This window comes from Heptranchias perlo, chromosome 4, assembly GCF_035084215.1.
Source record: "Heptranchias perlo isolate sHepPer1 chromosome 4, sHepPer1.hap1, whole genome shotgun sequence".
Classification (NCBI taxonomy): Eukaryota; Metazoa; Chordata; class Chondrichthyes; order Hexanchiformes; family Hexanchidae; genus Heptranchias; species Heptranchias perlo.
In genome coordinates, this window is record NC_090328.1 from 27685121 (window position 1) to 27704478 (window position 19358).

General features: G+C 42.6%; 1 protein-coding gene across 2 annotated transcripts in view; it reads left to right on the plus strand.

The window, feature by feature from the left end:
• Positions 1–19358, plus strand: part of dmgdh (dimethylglycine dehydrogenase) — a 106791-nt gene that overhangs the window by 67001 nt on the left and 20432 nt on the right. For both annotated transcript variants that reach the window (XM_067982658.1, XM_067982659.1), the window contains exons 8-10: positions 5764–5933; positions 8557–8710; positions 14962–15127. In XM_067982658.1, coding sequence (XP_067838759.1) covers positions 5764–5933; positions 8557–8710; positions 14962–15127 — 490 coding nt within the window. The remainder of the gene's footprint in view (positions 1–5763; positions 5934–8556; positions 8711–14961; positions 15128–19358) is intronic.

Below are 19358 nucleotides of genomic sequence, written 5' to 3' on the forward strand. Positions count from 1 at the left end.
GCCTAACCAAATTTGTCATGAGCGCTTTGCTTATGTACACCATTACCCTGTTTATAGAACCCAGAATACTATTGATCTTTTTTATGATTTTATCTATCTGGCCTCGTACTTTCAGGGAATTTTGGGGCCAATTTTAGGGCAGGCAGGACTTGTTAGAAAGGAAACCCCTGGCGAGAGTTGAGCATGAGGCCTGGGCCATTATAACTCCCGGGCCTCATTTGAATATTTCAGCAAGGCAACTTTTTATGCAAGGCAAGGCCGTGGCTGGGAATGCCCGAAGACTCCTGTTGCTTCTCCTGGTCCAAAGGAATCCTTAGGAAAATTAGTTCAAGTACTTACCTTGACCTCTTCGATGACTCCCGCCATGGTGCCGGCCTCCCAATATACCGGGCGATTTGTACCTGTACAAAAAAGTACCTGTTTCCCCTAGCGGAGAGTTCAAGAACTAGAGGACATAGATTTAAGCTGATTGGCGGAAGGATTAGAGGGGACATGAGGAAAAACCTTTTTACCCAGAGGGTGGTGGGTGTATGGAATTCGCTGCCCGAATTGGTGGTAGAGGCAAGGACCCTCAACTCTTTTAAAAAGTACCTGGACCTGCACCTAAAGTGCTGTAAGCTGCAGGGCTAAGGGCCGGGTGCTGGAAGGTGGGATTAGAATGGGCACCTGGTTGTTCTTCGAGCCGGCTTGGACACGATGGGCTGAATGGCCCCCTTCTGTGCTGTATCTTTTCTATGGTTCTATGATTTTAACTCCCGGGTCTCCTCTGCAATGGACAGAGTCTCCCGTCCAAACCTGAGTACATAAAAAGACTCAGCCAATTTTAGCATGCCTGCAAATCAACCATGAGACATTCAAAACAACAGAGATAAACTGGCTCTGATACATCCTTGGACAAGCTTCATGCATGAGATACTCACCGAAATCGTGAATCTCAGAGGAATCTTATGTTGTCAATGTCAGGATTCCAAGAGTCTATAAACAAAGCGACAGAAGTGGTTACCCAAGCTGAAAAAATGAGGAACTGAAGTGGAGGAATTGTTACGTGGCAACAGATTCCAGTTGGTTGAAGTCAAAGACACGTTCACTCTTATGCCTAAAAGTGAGAAATCCCTGAAGCACAGATTGACATTCTTGATAATTGAGAATGGCATGATAATCTTAGCATGCCTGATATCCCTGAGAATGCAAACAGAGACTTGTAGTCACCCCTATTTGTAGAATAAGGCCTCCAGGAAGCTTTGCAGTTTGAAGTTTGAACAGAAAGATATCTACCATACTGTCAAGCAAATCTCTATTTATCTTGATTTATCAGCAGAACGACTTCACAAGCCTAGAGAGTTTGAAGTGAAGAGTACATCAAATGACATGAATCTTAAATACGTTATTCTGGCTGAAAACACACATGGAAGAGGACTTTTGATTCCTGAACTCCCGTGAGATGGCTAGCAAACTTATTATAGTGAGAAGCAGTGAAGGGTTGCTGGCTGCTCATTCTTCACCGGGGAAATTTCTGGCGTGAAGGGAAGAGGCATGAGGTAAAGGTGGGGGAGTGGGGGGCGGGTGGGGGGCGGTAGTGCAGGGTGATACCAGGCAGGGGCGTTAGAGATTTTCTTCATTGGATCTTCCCTTTCAGCACACCATTTGAAATGGGCATTGTGCAGCTGGAGTGCCGTTCAGATGCTCCAGTTGCATTATGGGGTGGACTCCTAATTTTAATATTTTTTGGTGGCCTAATGAGCCTTGTGTGTGGACTCCCAGCACCCTTCGTGCTGGTCACCCACATGGGGGCTTGCTAGGTGCCTTGGGCCATTGCAGGGCTCAGGTTTCCACGGCCGATAATATGGGAGCGGGCACCCAATGCATTTTACTGCATTGGATGCCCATTGTCGGATTATTGGCCCCCGCAAGTTGACGTTCGAGAGTCACCAATGCATGATCTGTAGCTCGATCTGGGCAGGCTTTCAGAGGAAGCCTACCTGGCAATCTTTTGCCATCCTGGACTTGTGGATAGTACTTAACCAGATCCAGCAGCATTTGTATCAGGGGGTCAGTGGAAAATCTAACCAAAAATTTAAAAGGAACTTTCTCAAACAATGGAAGAGAGGATGCAATCTCTTGCATGGCACGTAAAGGTGCAATATGGATTAATCATTGCCCAAAATGGTCCATCAGGGGACGAGTCTGTGAAACATCTCAGCAGTCTGTTTTAGGTTGCTGCGCTGTGTAATATCCTCCACCCCAAGTGCATCCCAATCTTATGGGATACATCATGGGGTGCCTCCCCTTGCAGGGGATACACAATTAAAAATTCAGGAAAGGGATGACCCACCCAAAGTGGCAACACAAAAGGATCCCATCTGAAGATAGACCAGTTTGAATTGTGGGATTGGGCCAAGTGAGCCCAACTGCATGGGGATACGTCAAGTGATTTCCCTTGAAGGAGCAGCCCTACTAAAAACTCAAGGACTGTTTTATGGCTCACCCAAAATGCATTTTAGACAAAACAAACTAACGAAAGTAGCTAAAATCAATAAATGACAGGGTCCTATTTAAGTAGGCAATGGAATTGTGGGGCCAGACAAACCTATTCTCTCTGGGATACGTACATCCTTTAAAAGAGCAACATCATTAAAAATTCAAGGAAGGGTTGCTCCACCTAAACTGATAATTTGAAAGAGTTTAAACTAAAAAGGGTCCTATTTGCAGATAGATCCATCTCAATGAAGCGCCAGACAAGCATGGCCACATAACACCAGAAAATGCTGGAAACACCCCGCAAACAGGTCAGGAAAACTTAAGTGCCCCCTCTTGAAGAGACCACACCAATAAAAAACAATTCGGAATTGTGTTGTCCCACACAAACTGATTTTTAACTAAAATAACAAAATTTGTCAACCAACACAAATAGGGTCCTATTCTGAGATAGGTTAGTCAAATTTAGAGTCAGATAAGCAAAGCCCCTCAGGGAATCATTTAAATACCTCCCCATGAATGGGCAAGACCGTTTTGGTCCACTCAAACCGATTTTTAAACAAAAAAATAACAAATTAAATTGAGATCAGAAGTGTGAACAAAAATTAACAATAAAGCAAATTGGACACTGAATTCAATCTGGATATCACTGGATCATAAGTCAGAATAATTTATACTGACACTGCACAGATCAACAATGAGATCAGTTCTGGATTGTGGGATGTGGTTTTGGTCACCTATCTCAAAAAGGATTAGAAAGAGTTTGAGACAAGTGATCTAAGTGATTCCAGGCCTTGGAGGACTAGGTTATGAAGAAAGGCTCAAGTGAGCAAACTTATTTTTGTTAGAGAAGGCTGAGAGGAGACATGATACAGGTCTTCAAAATAATAAAAGGTATGGAAAGTGTTGAAGTAAGCAAGTTATTTAACTTGAACAATGGCCTTAGGACTGGATGAGACAAGTACAAAATTAGCAAAGTTATATTAAAATAAACTTATTTCCCCAGAAGATAATGGACATATGAAACAGACTTCCAGCAATGACAGGTGATTGAGGGTCATTTGACACCTTTAAAAGGGAGCTGGATCAGGATTTTTTTTAGTGATCAGCCACATATCTGATATGCGCAGATACCCATCACCATGCTTAAGATTCTCCAAACCAAGCTACTGAGAAATCTACATGGCTAGAGTTTCTGTTTGTCTTGATGTGGAGTGCACACTCTCTCCATTGGGACACAAGCCCCTCCCTTACCTAAATCCAGAGGGATGTGCAAATTGGCAACAGCCAAGATTTAGGGACCTCAAATGTGCCCAGGGATACTGATGCTGTTTAACTAACTAAACCTGCACAGCTTACTGGTACAGAACCCCAGTTAACTTCCCACTATTTGTCTGGCTAGGACCACCATATCAATCAGGTATTGTCTTGCAGGGTTATATGATGCCACATAGGAAGAATCCCAAGTCCCCAGTGACAGGTCTACCCAACCAGCTCCAATTAATAAGCCAAGCTGGCCAGTTAATCATCAGCAGTGCCTTGGAGTACTGTGGACCTGCCTGGTTCAAATGTTAAATCTATGACCAATGTTTGACTTGTTCCTATCTACCATTACCAGCTGGATCCTGGAACCCCAGAGATACTATGCTTACCTTCTCCCCAAAGAGAATACATGCAAGTTGGTCATTAGACATCTGAGAAGTGTGCTTTTGAGTCCTCACTTTGTGGGCAGCAGATACTGGGAGCTTCTTATGAGCAGCATAAAAAGTTGATATGTCTATTGAGAAGGGGGATTGAGGGTTATAAAGATATTAATGGCAATGTTTGTTTGTTTTTCAGGGGAGGAAGGGGATAAAAACTTACTGGCCTCAAAATTGCGTATGCCTTCCAATGCACTCCTGCCATTACTACGCAGCATAATGCTGCAAGATAGGCCTGGACCCAGATATGCCTGGTCCTGGCCTTCACTGGTAGTTTCTGGAGGCTCTTGTCTGGAGCAGAATGAACATCTGCCCCAAAATGGATCATCACATCAGAGAGAACGGACCTAGGGGCAGAGACCCACTACCCTCGGAGTTCCTGCTTCCCTAGCCTTAATGAGATCCGGTGAAAGTACACCCAGTAAGATGAGGTGTGCCAGTTCCTGAAGGGACCAAGTGGGCACCACGGGGTAGGGGGAGGGGGTTGTCCAGGCTAGGGAAGGAATTTGAACCCCTAGAAGAAAAGATAATTTAAAAAAAAATAATTACTATCGGTCCTCTTGTAAGGGAGTAGAAAGGGCAAGGGAAATCATTTGTCGGGGGATGGGGGGAGAAACCTGGCACCCAACCCCAGACAGCAGCAGGCAACAGAACCTCCGGCCTGTGTGACTGTCAAACCTGCGAGATGCACCCATAGTGGGACCATGCTAATTAAATGCTCTGTTCCCACATACTCTAGTAGGGTCAGCGCTGAGGGCACCAGCATATGCAGTCCTGGTATAATTGCCAGGTTCTCGTCCACAAACAATTTTGAGACCACGGTTCCTTAAGTAGAAAATTAGCAGAAAATTGGGGAAGAGTCCGTGACAAAATAACCATGCATGGACTCTGACTGGAATGTATTTGATGGGCTGGATGATCTTTTCTCATGCTCGACTTTTTAATGTTCTTATATCCGCTCCTAATAGAGACCAACCATAGTCTATTGGTCCGTCTGTTGTAATATGTTTTTTCTCTAGTACCTACTGACTTTGTCATTGGGAAGCATTCCTCCCAACATTTACTAAAGTTTTGCTAGGAGGGGGAGAAGATGGCCAATGGTTGGCCTCTGAACAGATTGACTCTGATGGGATGGATGAGCTCCAGTGGGAGCCTTGGGTTGATGTCGCCTCATTGCATCCCTTCCACCTTTCACTGTTTGCTGACTTAAATGGACAGCATTTAAACTTATGAGTGTCCACCTGGCTTTACCACAGCGGGGTAGAGCACAGATTCCCATCCATGATTCCCCACGTAAGGAGGCACCAACTGGAGGCCAGGCACTTCCCCACAAGGAGAAATAATTGGAGGAAAATCACCCTAAGATGCTCTTGCATAACTGATTGTGGCTGATTACAGGGCAGCATTGGTGAACTGTTCAAAGCAAGTCTCAAACATATCCTTCCAACGGAATGGTACATGCACAGGAAGACGTCAAATGGAAAAATTTTAAAGTGGCTGGAGCTTTTATTAAAAAAAATCCCAGTGAACAATTGACCATAATTTTATAATTGTTTTTATCTGAATGAAAAGATATGTGTATTTTCAGGTATGGAATCATTCATGCTGGTGGGATTGGAAAGTATCTCAGTGACTGGATCATGGATGGGGAACCTGATTTTGACCTAATTGAACTGGATCCCAATCGCTATGGGAAATGGACGACAACCAAATTCACAATAGATAAAGCAAGAGAGTCATATGGGTTCAACAACGTTGGTAAGAAGTATGAAAAAGATTGGGTATGATTTAATTAATAAGTTTATCTTTGACCATTTCTGATTCAAATTTCATCCAAGGTGATTTTGTAGATGTCAGTAGTTCTAATGTAAAACTTTACTGTGTTTACATATAGAGGAATATATTATGTTGTGATTACGTTACCGTATCTGCTATTGGTTACATGTCGTAATTTCAATGAAAACATGAAAGCTCCATCCTGGAGCAGATTTGCCACCCTGCTGTCGTGCATTTGTGCTCTAGAGCTATATGAATGGAGTTTTTAGAACAATCTGTTCCAAGAACTGAATCCCCAATGCAATATCAGTTCCCTTTTAAACTTCTTTGGGACACTGCCAATAGCTCAGCTGGTAAATTTGCTGCCATTGTGAAACTGTGACACACAGTAAGGCCCCAAGTTTGTTCCCTGACCTATGCTGAGTTAGCTGATCTTAAACCTGTTAGAGTGGGCAATAATACAATACATTGGCCTCTGCTCCCTGAGCTTGGAGGGGACAGGACACTTCTAATCCATATCCAGTGACTACTATGAAAAGTGCACATGTGAGGACAATCTAAGGATTTTAACAGACTTCTTTGGTGATCTGTAACATAATTTAAAACTGATTAGAAGCTTTCTATATGTATACTCCTGAAATCAGTAGCATTTCTGAAGAGCTGATACCATGACTAATCAATTAGGCTTGAAGTGTTTAATTTTATTTAACAGGCCTATTGCTATGCTATTAGTTTTCACAGCCTCCTCCATGCCCTTTGAAGAGGCGATGAAAATCTTGTTTCTTTCAATTCTTTAAAAACTCCATTTCTTTGTGTCTAAGCAACAACAACCACATTTAATCTATTGACATCCTTGGCCGTACTATCTTCTGTAAGCTCAATTAGAATGCCACATCTCTTCCATTGTTGAAACTGTCTCAAGAAGCTTAGTTTCCTGTTCTATTCCATACTTTCCCCCTCAACAACTCTTAACTTTCTATGAAGCCCAGATCGTTCCAAAAATGTTGTTCCCATATCTGGTGCGCCTATTCTGGCAACTCTCGTGAACTCCTGGACAGGATACAAGAAAAAGCTTGCAGTCTTTCTCACCTCTAACCTTCTCCTCTTTTTCTGTCATAACCTGGTAGTCCTTCTTTATTTTGTTTATACTATTGTCAATGCTGCTTTAAACTTTCCTGTCTTGTTTCTTCTAGGCTCCAAATATGCCTTCCTACATGCTCTACCTTTTGTCTACATCATCATTGTATTAAAATCAAAAACCTCCAACTTATTCTTGCCTAGGATCTCAAACCTGTAGCATTCCTTAATTCTCTTCATATTTACTTCTACCACGATTTAAAGGCTCTACACTTTTCTGCTGCCTTGCACTATTGCTCTTGACCTTGGTTTCTCAATAGGAATAAGCTGCTGCGCTCCACCTAAGTTACTACTTTGCTCAATTTCTCTGGTGGCAGTTTGGATATGATTATCAAAATTCTCTATTAAAAATTATGTGTTTGGAGGTTTTTCATGTGCAGTACATGATGAGATAAAATGACCTTTAAAAGCTTCCTTTGTCTATGTTTTGATTAATAATTGACATTTTAGTTTAGCTCAGTTAGTAGCACTCTTGCTTCTGAGGCAGAAGGTTTTAGGTTTAAATCGTACTCCAGGATGTCAGCATATAATCTAGACTGATACTCAAGTACTGCATTATCAGAGGTACCACCTTTTTGATGTACTGGTAGCTGTTAAAAAAACCCATGGCATTTTAGAGTCCAGAGAGTTATCCTGTTGTCCTGGCCAAAGTTTCTTCTTCAACCAACACCAACAAAAATAGATTAACTGGTCATTAATAACATTACTGTTTGTGGGATCTTGCTGTGTGCAAAATGACTGTCATGTTTGCTTACATAATAATAGTCACTGCACTTCAAAGTAAATCATTATATGTGACATATTTTGAGATATTTCTGAGAGATGTGAGAAGACATTATATAAATGCAACTCTTTCTTTTTGACAACACTAACAACTAGAGCTAGTTAGGAACCACCAATAATTATTAGGATTATTACAGATGTAGATAGTGTACACAGTGGGACGGGGGTAGTAGGTAATTGCTGTTTTCCCTACTTTCCCACTTGTTTGTCTTCAACTGGATTTTGAAAATAAACTTCCTTTTGATTAAATTTCTGCAGGTCTGCATAACTCAGTGATTGCTGCTTGCCTGATATATCGCACAATCCTGTCTATCAAAATAGGTACTGAAAAAAAGTAGGTGTGAAATTGTAAATCATTGAAGAGTAGAGATCAAGGATGGAAAAGACGTGAGGAGATATTGAAGAACAGATCAATGAGAGAGAGTTGCATAATTCAGCAAACAAAACAGGCATGGTCACCAAAAAGGGAGAAAAAAAAGCAAAATACTGCAGATGCTGGAAATCTGAAAATGCTGGAAACACTCAGCAGGTCAGGCAGCATTTGTAGAGAGAGGAAAGTAGGGTTAACGTTTCAAGTCGATGACCTTTCATCAGAACTTAAAAAGAGAGCAGTGATTGTCATTAATGGGTTTAATGGTAGTTGTATTTGCAAATTACCTGACATATTTCTTTTTTCCTTGCTTAGTTGGATATCCCAAAGAAGAGAGGTTTGGAGGAAGGCCAACAGAAAGAGTAAGTGGAATTTATGAAACATTGAAAACCCAGGCATCCATGGGGTTCCATGCCGGCTGGGAGCAGCCACATTGGTTCTACAAACCTGGAGACGACACTGGATATAGGTAAGAGGGAACATTATGACTGAGTGTCAATGAAAAAATAAACCATACATGTGGCTGGAGAACCAGTGATTTGTCTCGGGATCTGTTTTTTCCATGTGTACTATTCACATGGAAACAAATGTATTGGATGAAGCTGACATATACTGGCAAAGCTCAGCCCAGTTTGAACATCTCAGCACAGTATGTTGCTGATGATATATGAAGATTTTTAATATCATACTCTAGAACCATTTGAATATAATGAGAACTGTGCTTATAGGCCGTGTACATAATACTGTTTATAGCGATAATTTCTTGCCCTGTTTTTAGATGTGAAGTAGAAACAAATTACTATGGTCCTATAAGAAAAACTCATCGTCTGGAAACTGAAGGAGAATTTCAACAGCAATTTAATTTAAAATATAAAGATGTATTCATTTATCTTTGAGAGTACAGTGAACTGAAAAGTGTTATTCATATCTGGAATTCTATTATCTAAACAGGGAGAAAAATGTGCAGTAATTTCTGCAGAGGGTGGGTGGGATTTTCCTCCCTGGCAGCAATGCTGTTGAAAGTGGCATAGAGCAGGACTGCCACCCACTTGAGTGTCCTGGCGCTGATCCTGGAGAATTTGATGGGGTCAGTTTTATTTAAATTTTTTTAAGCAGGCTCCTGGAAGTGTGCCTGGGAGTTCGCCACTGGGTGGAAGGTAGGAAATGCTGCCGCTGCTGCAGTGTTGCTAGGACAATAATGACGGTATATGTGACCTATGACATCACTCCATCATTAAAACATCATTTGAAAGCACCTGCTCCCATTTGGACGGGTGCTTCCGCTGTCCTCCTGGCAGAAAATATATCAGACTCAAAAATGGGTAGGGTTCTGGAATAACGAATCCATTTTGTTCACCTACCTCCCCCAGAACCGCCAGGAAAACGGTTTAGGTGTAGAGAATAATCCCGCCTAGAATGTGACCAAAAGAGTGCATTTGAAACTTGCAAATAACATTCAGACCTCAGAGGGTTATACTGAGACCTGAGTCATGGAAATGGAAGTTTGCTAAAAGGTTAAGGGGGTAGGCTGGAGCTGTGGTCAACCTAAAACATGATCAGTTCTTCATTATTAGGGAGGTGGGAACATAAATCATCAGACTGCTGCAATCCTGGTAAGTTTCTTCACAATATACATGTAATTAAACACCAAGCAATAGGCTCTCCCATGGCTCAGCCAGTTTATTTAATGGGCGGTTGAGCTATCTAGATCAGGGAGGGACTACATTCAATCCCCAACCTGTGTTGAACTAGCTGATCTCAGCCAAACAACAAAAGAGGCACTACAGTTGGCCTCAGTACCAGTGGACGAGGAAGGGAAAATGTTGGCCAGGTTCTCCATCTCTGATCTCAATCCAGTGAAGTGCACGGGCGTGTGGACTTTGGGTAAGGATGAATGAACTGACAACACTTACAATCGGCTCACGTGAATAATGGCCACTTGGGTAAGGAACCTAGCGCTTGTGGAACTGAATCCTATCAAGGAGTCAACATCCTCAAGAGAGAAGGGGAATGATAAAATGTAAACCTTTCTCCCTACATGTAACTTAGGTTCAAATTACATGGAAGGCAATGTCACTTCATATGGTATTTTTGTAGGGTTATTTGTTCATTGTTCTTGTATCTACAGTCCATGAATATGAATTTTTAACCAAGTTTAAACACAATTTTTTTAACTGATCATTCAGGGTTATAAATTCATTATTTCTACATTTGTATGTTTACAGATGAGTTAGCTATATCCCAAGACAGGGATGTACGCACTGTGGTTTCTGAGGAGGACAGAGAGAGAAACAGAAGAGGAGGAGAGAGAAAGAAAGAAACAGAAGTAAAGAAGAGAGAGAGAGAGACCTTTTTTTTGCAGTAACAGTATCCATAGTTAGAAGGGGGTGAGAGACTATGGTGGGGCTGAATCCAACAAAATTTAAAATGTTGGGGTCTGGCCTGAAGAAGTCCAATGATATGGCGAACAATATATGGATATGGGGAAGTCTGTCTCTGTTGAAAGAACTCCCAACTTTATTTCAGCCATACTGCGGTCTGCGGAATAGGGAGAAAGGAGACAGATATTTTGGGGAGGGGAGGGAAAGGAAGAGACATGTTCTTTAGAGGGGGAAGAAAGGGACACTAGGGGTGAAATTCAACTTCAGTGAGGACGCAAAACGGGTGGTAGCCGTTAAGCACCTTGCCCGATTTCCCTTTCCATTGACTTCAGATCGGGTGGGGAGTATAACAGGCTACTGCTACTGCTAGTTTTGCACCCCCCTCCCCCCCCTGCCGAAGTTGAATTTCACCCCCACTATGTTGGGTAGCAGTGAAAGAGTGAAGGATACCCTATTTGGATTTGAGAAGGAGGGAAGAGACAAAATGAGAGAGATCCTGTTAAACAGGGGACAAGAATGGGGGCGAAATTCCCTGTTGTCGTTGCTGGAACAGATCCTGTTGAGGGAGGGAAGACAGTTTTACAAGGAGATGGATAAAGGCTCTGTTGTGGATGGGGGAATAGAGAGACTTTGTTGAGCAGGGAGTGGAAGGTATCATTGCTGTAAGGGTAAATGATTGTGAAACAGCATTTGCTCTGGCTTATCAGATCCACAGGGGAGTGATCCTTTGTCTTAGTGGTAGCGTTCCCGATTCTTAGTCACAAGGGTTGGGTTCAGGCCCCACTTCAGACAGCACCACTGAACAGAGAACAGAGCGCTGTCCTGAATACTGGGTTGACGTCCAACAAGAAAACCTGCATCCAATGGGTGTGAGTGGTCCCCTCCCCCCATCGTAAAGTGTAGGTGGGGCTCTTTAGCCTTGGATGCAGCCCACTTAGGAGAAGGTGATTCGAAGATAAAAACTGCAAGGAAGGCAACAGGAAACCACCTCAGCTACTCTTCCCTAGTAAGTGGCTCAAGAATCTCCAATGTGTGAGACTTGAGTTCAGACCTGACCTCGGGCAGAACACAACGTTTGGACTAGATCCACCAGTATATATAACATCAACACAATATTACATGTACTACACAGGCATGATGTTCTCCCATTTATGTTCTCTGCTTTCAGTTTCTGGAATGTTCTGTGGCATGTAACAGTCTTTTACCCTGTGAGCCCAGGTTTTCCTAATGCAAAAGTTGGCATGTCTGGTTCCAATTTAAAAAAAAGCAGATAGCTCAGTTATGGATTTCAGTCATGCAGACCAAGAAAGTTCCAACTTGATCTCTGGCATGTAATGATCTAGCTGACCTCAGCTGGGACAGTAGAAGGGATGCTGTAATTGGTCTCAGTGCCCCTGGGTTAGCGAGGGAATCAGGCGAGGTTCCTGCTCTTGATCCCTATCCAGTGCAACTAGATGGAGTCTTCGGTGGGGTGGGGGGGGGTATAATATAAATATAAATTAGAGTTTTTCTTTTTTTTTCCTCCCCAAGTTTTCCCCTTTTCTTCCCATTCTCTCCTGAAATCATTAACTCATTGCTACGATTCGGTTACATAGGCACCGGGCCTCTCCCAAATGGTCAATATTCATGAACTTTCACTGTGAGTGTTGGCTGTCTATATAGTTATGGAGAGGGTATCACAGCCAAGCCTGACATCACTCAATCACTCGATATCCACGATCAGGAGTGCGATCAATGGCTGATTTTCCCCTCCCTGACCCAGGTTTGCCGAGCTCAATTTTTTGTTTTGTGCAAAAATTCACTAATTACTAGCAGTTGTAAATATATAGTAAGGTTACCATATTTAGTGTGACCCTTAAGAATGAGGCTGAAAACGGCATAATTTTATGAGTTTGTGCTAATGGTGGGGCAGCTCACTCGCCAGCAGTGAATATCAGGAAATCGCAGGCATGCTGCCCATGATTTTCAGTCCATTATGAGTTAATGCCTCCACCATGCTCTCTTTGACTTTCATCATTGATTTGTTTTATTTTTTGGAACTATTTGCTTAAGGAAGAATTGTAGTGAGATTAGAGTCAGGATTAGAAGTTGGTACTCAGCCATTTCTAGATTGTTGTCAAGTGCAATTTTGGAGAAACAAAGTTTTGTTGAGGAAAAATAAAATTAGCACGTTAATCTGCTTTGATTTTTGTGACAGGTCTTTGTCAAATAGTTGGGATTGTAATTAACAGTTATACATTTCTGTTAAATCAGAAAACAAAGCTGGCATGGGGAGCTTGAAAACATCAGTTGATAAATTTGCTGAGCCGTGTTATCTGTTTAATGATTAATTGGTGAATGTCAAGTTGGCTTTGAAATTCTCCTTTTAAGATTCCTGCGTGTGTGGGTAAATGGTCCTTTAATCCTTCTTCATCAGGAAAGAGATTTATTTTTCCTCTGCAGTTTTCTTCTCTCCTGCCCTGAAGGCACTGACTCCCTTACTAGGGAACAGTTCCATGGGTGGCAGTCATCCACTTTGCTCAAGTGGCCATTGTATTAACTTTGACATTGAGTGACAACAGGTTTTCGACATGGCAGTACTGCCTGGCCCTGTCCTCACCAGCAGTCCACGAAGGTACACTTCCACCAGGAGTTGCTGGATAGCAATCATGAGCAGGAACCTTGTCTGATATTCCTGCCCTTAACCTAACATTACCACCAATTGTGGTACCCCTTATCGCTGCCCTGGCTGAGTTCAGCTAACACAGTACAGACAAGGGTACAAACTTAGGATCTTCCCACTCTTTATGGCTCAGAACTGGTAACCTTACCGTTGAACCATTGTGAGCACCAAGAAAATTATTCTATAGGCTACTCTCAATTCAGTCGTTGAATTCAAATTATATGACAATTGCAATTTTTTCACACCAACCTCCTTCCTTTGCTGTATTATTTACATTGCTTAAGTAAAATTATTGGATAATTCAATTTTCGACTGAATTATCTGGAATATATTTAATTGATGAGAAGCTAAAATTGAATTGCTTTCATAAGAAACATTTACAATTTTCATCTTAAGGTGTAAAGTGTAAATAAAATCTATTTATTAAGCATTGTAAAAATCATGGGGTGAATTTGGAAATGCGGGCAGGAGCTGGAAACACTGGGTCTCCACCCAGAAGACTGCTGCTTCCCATTTTGCGCAAGAGCTTCGGCCCAGCGAAACTTCCATCTGCCTCAAACTTGGCCCCTGATGTCAGAGATGTGGGGCCAAAGGAAGGAATTTCCTGAAACCTGGTCTCCCTAGAGGTCTGAACTCCAGGGTGAACCCGATGTAGAGGTTGTTTCTGTGGCTGAAATGGAGTCCACCTGGGGCCCAGCCTGAGCCTTTTCCCCTCACCTCAAAGAATGCCAGCACAAAATTCTTTTGTTTGGAAATCTATTTGTGAAGGGAAAAAAAATAGGTCTGATTTCCTCAGCCCTGCTTCCTAATCATGCTTGAGAAATGGGTACAACGCACAATCTGCTCCTGAATAGCACTGCACCCAAATTTTCTGGTGACTGCACCTGACTGTGCCTGAAGAGGGCGCTGCAATGCAAATAAATGCCAGAGGGCTTTACAACCAGATTTCCTCCAGTAGTTCTGGGTACAGATGAGAGGCAAACTGCCCTCATAGAAACCTGATGCTACTGATTCCTGCGCTACTGTTTATGCACCATCACACTTAAGGGAATGGCTGATATTGTTAAGCTAGGTCTTTACCTTTGACTTAGCTGTGGTTGGACCTTTTGCAGAATGCTGTTAGTCTTTGATACTTAAGTGATAGAGGCTGTCTTCAGTAACTTGCCAATCAGAAAAACGTCAATATAGTGAAGAACTAGGAGAGCGAGTCCAGATCAATAATTGTATTATATCAATGGAAAATCTGTGACCTGTTTTCCAAAATGAACCCTATGTATAGAATCATACAGCACAGAAGGAGACCATTCGGCCCATTGTGCCTGTGCCGGCTTTTTGTAAGAGCTATCCATTAGTCCCACTCCCCTGCTCTTTCCCCATAGTCTTGCAAATTTTTCCTTTTCAAGTTACTTTTGAAAGTTATTATTGAATCTGTTTCCACCATCCTTTCAGGCGTTTCAGATCATAACAGCTCGCTGCGTAAAACAAATTCTCCTCAACTCCTCTCTGGTTCTTCTCCTTCTTCAATTGAAGTTGAAAGGATATCCATGTTTCACACACCCGAGCGCCTTTCTACAGGAGGACAGCAAAGAGAATACCATAATTATTCAAAGCAAAGCGTGATTTTTCAGCACTGCAATTACAAGGCATTAATTTAACAAACTTCTTAATCCATCACAGGCCTAGTTTTCGTCGCACAAACTGGTTTGAGCCAGTTAACCGAGAATGTAAACAGGTCATGGAAAAAGTGGGAGTGTTTGATCTTACACCTTTTGGCAAATTCACTGTGAAAGGAAAGGACTCCATAAAACTACTGGACCGCCTGTTTGCAAATGTCATTCCAAAGGTAGCATAAGATAAGATGGATGAAGATATATGAAAAACTGACAATTGCAGATGTTCATTTTTACAGCAAATGCCCACTTGTCAAAGGTGTAGGTGAGCTGTCCTAATGTAATATCACAATAAGCCACCCTTTTACAGAACACTAATGGTAAAGAAACATTTGGAATTTACACATTAACACATCATAGAAACTTAGAAAATTTGCGGCAAAGAAGGAGGTCATTTGGCCCATCGTGCCTGTGCCGGTCGAAATAGAGCTATCCAACCTAATCCCACTTTCCAGCACTTGGTCCATAGCCTTGTAGGTTATGGTACTTCAAGTGCATATCCAAGTACTTTTTAAATGTGATGAGGGTTTCTGCCTCTACTACCCTTTCAGGCAGTGAGTTCCAGACCCCTACCACCCTCTGGGTGAAAAACCTTTTCCTCAGCTCCTCCAATCCTTCTACCAATTACTTTAAATCCATGCCCCCTGGTTATTGACCTCTCTGCTAAGGGAACTAGGTCCTTCCTGTCCACTTTATTTAGGCCCCTCTTAATGTTATTCATCTCAATTAAATCACCCCTCAGTCTCCTCTGTTCCAAAGAAAACAACCCCAGCCTATCCAATCTTTCCTCGTAGCTAAAATTTTCCAGTCCTGGCAACATCCTCGTAAATTTCCTCTGTATCCTCTCTAGTGCAATCACATCTTTTCTGTAATGTGGTGACCAGAACTGCATGCAGTATTCAAGCTGTGGCCTAACTAGTGGAGACAATTCTAGCATAACCTCCCTGATCTTATATTCTATGCCTCAGCTAATGAAGGAAAGTATCCCTTATGCCTTCTTAACCACCTTATCGAACCGTCTTGCTACCTTCAGGGATCTGTGGATATGCACTCCAAGGTCCCTCACTTCCTCTACACCTCTCAGTATCCTCCCATTTATTGTGTATTCCCTTGCCTTGTTTAACCTCCCCAAGTGCATTACCTCACACTTCTCTGGATTGAATTCCATTTGCCACTTTTTTGCCCACCTGACCAGTCCATTGATATCTTCCTGCAGTTTACAGCTTTCCTTCTCACTATCAACCACATTGACAATTTTTGTATCATCTGCAAATTTCTTAATCATGCGCCCTACATTTAAGCCTAAATCATTAATATACCCCACAAAAAGCAAGGGACCTAGTACTGAGCCCTGTGGAACCCAACTGGAAACAGCCTTCCAGTCACAAAAAGACCCGTCAACCGTTACCCTTTGCTTCCTGCCACTGAGCCAATTTTGAGCCAAGTTGCCACTTTCCCTTGGATCCCATGGGCTTTTACATTTTTGACCAGTCTGCCATGTGGGACCTTGTCAAAAGCCTTGCTAAAATCTATGTAGACTACATCAAACACACTACTCTCATCAACCCTCCTTGTTACCGCCTCAAAAAATTCAATCAAGTTAGTCACACACAACCTTCCCTTGATAAATCCATGTTGACTGTCCTTGATTAATCCATGCTTTTCTAAATGACGGTTAATAGTGTCCCTCAGAATTGATTCCAATAATTTGCCCACCACCGAGGTTAAACTGACTGGCCTGTAATTACTCGGTCTATCCTTTTCTCCCTTTTTAAACAATGATACAACGTTAGCAGTCCTCCAATCCTCCGGCACTGCACCTGTAGCCAGGGAGGATCGGAAAATGATGGTCAGAGCCTTCACTATTTACTCGCTTGCTTCTTTTAACAGCCTGAGATACATTTCATCAGGGCCTGGCGATTTATCTACTTTCAAAGATGCTAAACCCCTTAATACATCCTCTCTCACTATGTTTATCCCATCCAATATTTCACACTCCTCCTCCTTAACTACAATCTCCCAAACCCGCGACCTGTACCACCTAGAAGGACAAGGGCAGCAGGCACATGGGAACAACACCACCTGAACGTTCCCCTCCAAGTCACACACCATCCCAACTTGGAAACATATCGCCGCTCCTTCATCATTGCTGGGTCAAAATCCTGGAACTCCCTACCTAACAGCACTGTGGGAGAACCTTCACCACACGGACTGCAGCGGTTCAAGAAAGCGGCTCACCACCACCTTCTCCAGGGCAATTAGGGATGGGCAATAAATGCTGGCCTTGCCAGTGATGCCCACATCCCAAGAACAAATTTTTAAAAAAATCTCTGCATCGTCCCCCTTTTTTGTGAAGACAGACACAAAGTATTCATTAAGAACTATATAACATCTTCTGCCTCCACACATCATTTACCTTTTTGGTCTCTAATAGGCCCTACTCTTTCCTTAGTTATCCTCTTGCTCTTTATGTATTTATAAAACATTTTTTGAGTTTTCCTTAATTTTACTTGCCAGTATTTTTTCATGCCCTTTCTTTGCTTTCCTAATTTCTTTTTTAATTTCACCCCTGCACTTTCTATACTCCTCTAGGCTTTCCGCAGTATTGAGCTCTCAGTGTCTGACATAAGCTTCCCTTTTTTGCCTTATCTTACTCCGTATTTTTTTTTATTCGTTCATGGGATGTGGGTGTCACTGGCGAGGCCAGCATATATTGCCCATCCCTAATTGCCCTTGAGAAGGTGGTGGTGAGCCGCCTTCTTGAACCGCTGCAGTCCATGTGGTGAAGGTTTTCCTACAGTGCTGTTAGGAAGGAAGTTCCAGGATTTTGACCCAGCGACGATGAAGGAACGGCATTAAATTTTCAAGTCAGGATGGTGTGTGATTTGGAGGGGAACGTGCAGGTGGTGTTGTTCCCATGTGCCTGCTGCCCTTGTCCTTCTAGGTGATAGAAGTCGTGGGTTTGGGAGGGGCTGTCGAAGAAGCCTTGGCAAGTTGCTGCATTGCATCCTGTGGATGGTACACACTGCAGCCACAGTGCGCTGGTGGTGAAGGGAGTGAATGTTTAGGGTGGTGGATGGGGTGCCAATCAAGCAGGCTGCTTTGTCCTGGATGGTGTCGAGCTTCTTGAGTGTTGTTGGAGCTGCACTCATCCAGGCAAGAGGAGAGTATTCCATCACACTCCTGACTTGTGCCTTGTAGATGGCTCCTTGTCATCCAGGGGGCTTTAGATTTGGCAGCCCCACCCTTTTTCTTTGTGGCAGCATGTTTACTCTGAATCCTCACTACCTCCCCCTTGAATGTCTCCCACTGCTCTGACACTAATTTACCTTCAAGCAGCTGTTTCCAGTCCACTTTTGCAAAATCACTTCCCAGCTTAGTAAAATTGGCCTTTCCCCAATTTAGAACTTTTACTTCTGTTCTATCTTTGTCCTTTTCCATAACTATGCTAAATCTAACTGAATTATGATCACTACCACCAAAATGCTCTCCCACCGATACTCCTTCCACCTGCCCAACTTCATTTCCTAAAATTAAATCCAGAACTGCCCCCCGCCCAATTTTGGGCTTGCCATGTACTGGCTAAAAACGTTCTCCTGAATGCAATTTAAGAATTGTGCACCCTCCATACCTTTTACGCTAATTGTATCCCAGTTAATATTAGGGTAGTTGAAATCCCCTACTATTACTGCCCTATTGTTTTTGCACTTCTGAGAAATTTGCCTACATATTTGCTCTTCTATCTCCCTCTGACTGTTGGAGGTCTATAGTACACTCCCAGCAGTGCGACTGCCCCTTTCTTTTCTTTAGCTCAACCCATATGGCCTCATTTGATGATCCTTCTAACATATCATCCCTCCTCACAGCTGTAATATTTTCTTTATAATATTGCCACCCCCGCTCCTTTTTTATCCCCCTCTCTATCTCATTTAAAACCCTGTAACCAGGAACGTTGAGCTGCTATTCCTGCCCCTGTTTACGCCATGTTTCAGTAATAGCAATGGTATCATACTTCCACATGTCTATCTGTGCCCTTAGCTCATCTGCCTTATTCACTATACTCCTTGCATTGAGGTATATGCCATTAAGCACTGCCAAACTCCTTTGTTGTCTAGTTTCTAATCTTTGTTTCCTCTGCCTTCCAAACTCACTTACTAATTTTCTGCCTTCCATTTCCAGCTCTGCTTCTCTCCCTTCTGAATCTACACTCAGGTTCATATCCCCCTGCCATGCTAGTTTAAACCATCACCAACAGCACATCATGCTGTCTATGATGTCGGTTTGACCCCCAAATCATCTATAATTGTCCTAGTTGAAATAACAATTGGATTCCCATTAAAGGATAAATCATGTTCAGCTTCTTAATTTCAACTCTTGTCCTCAATTCCACGTTCAAATAAAACC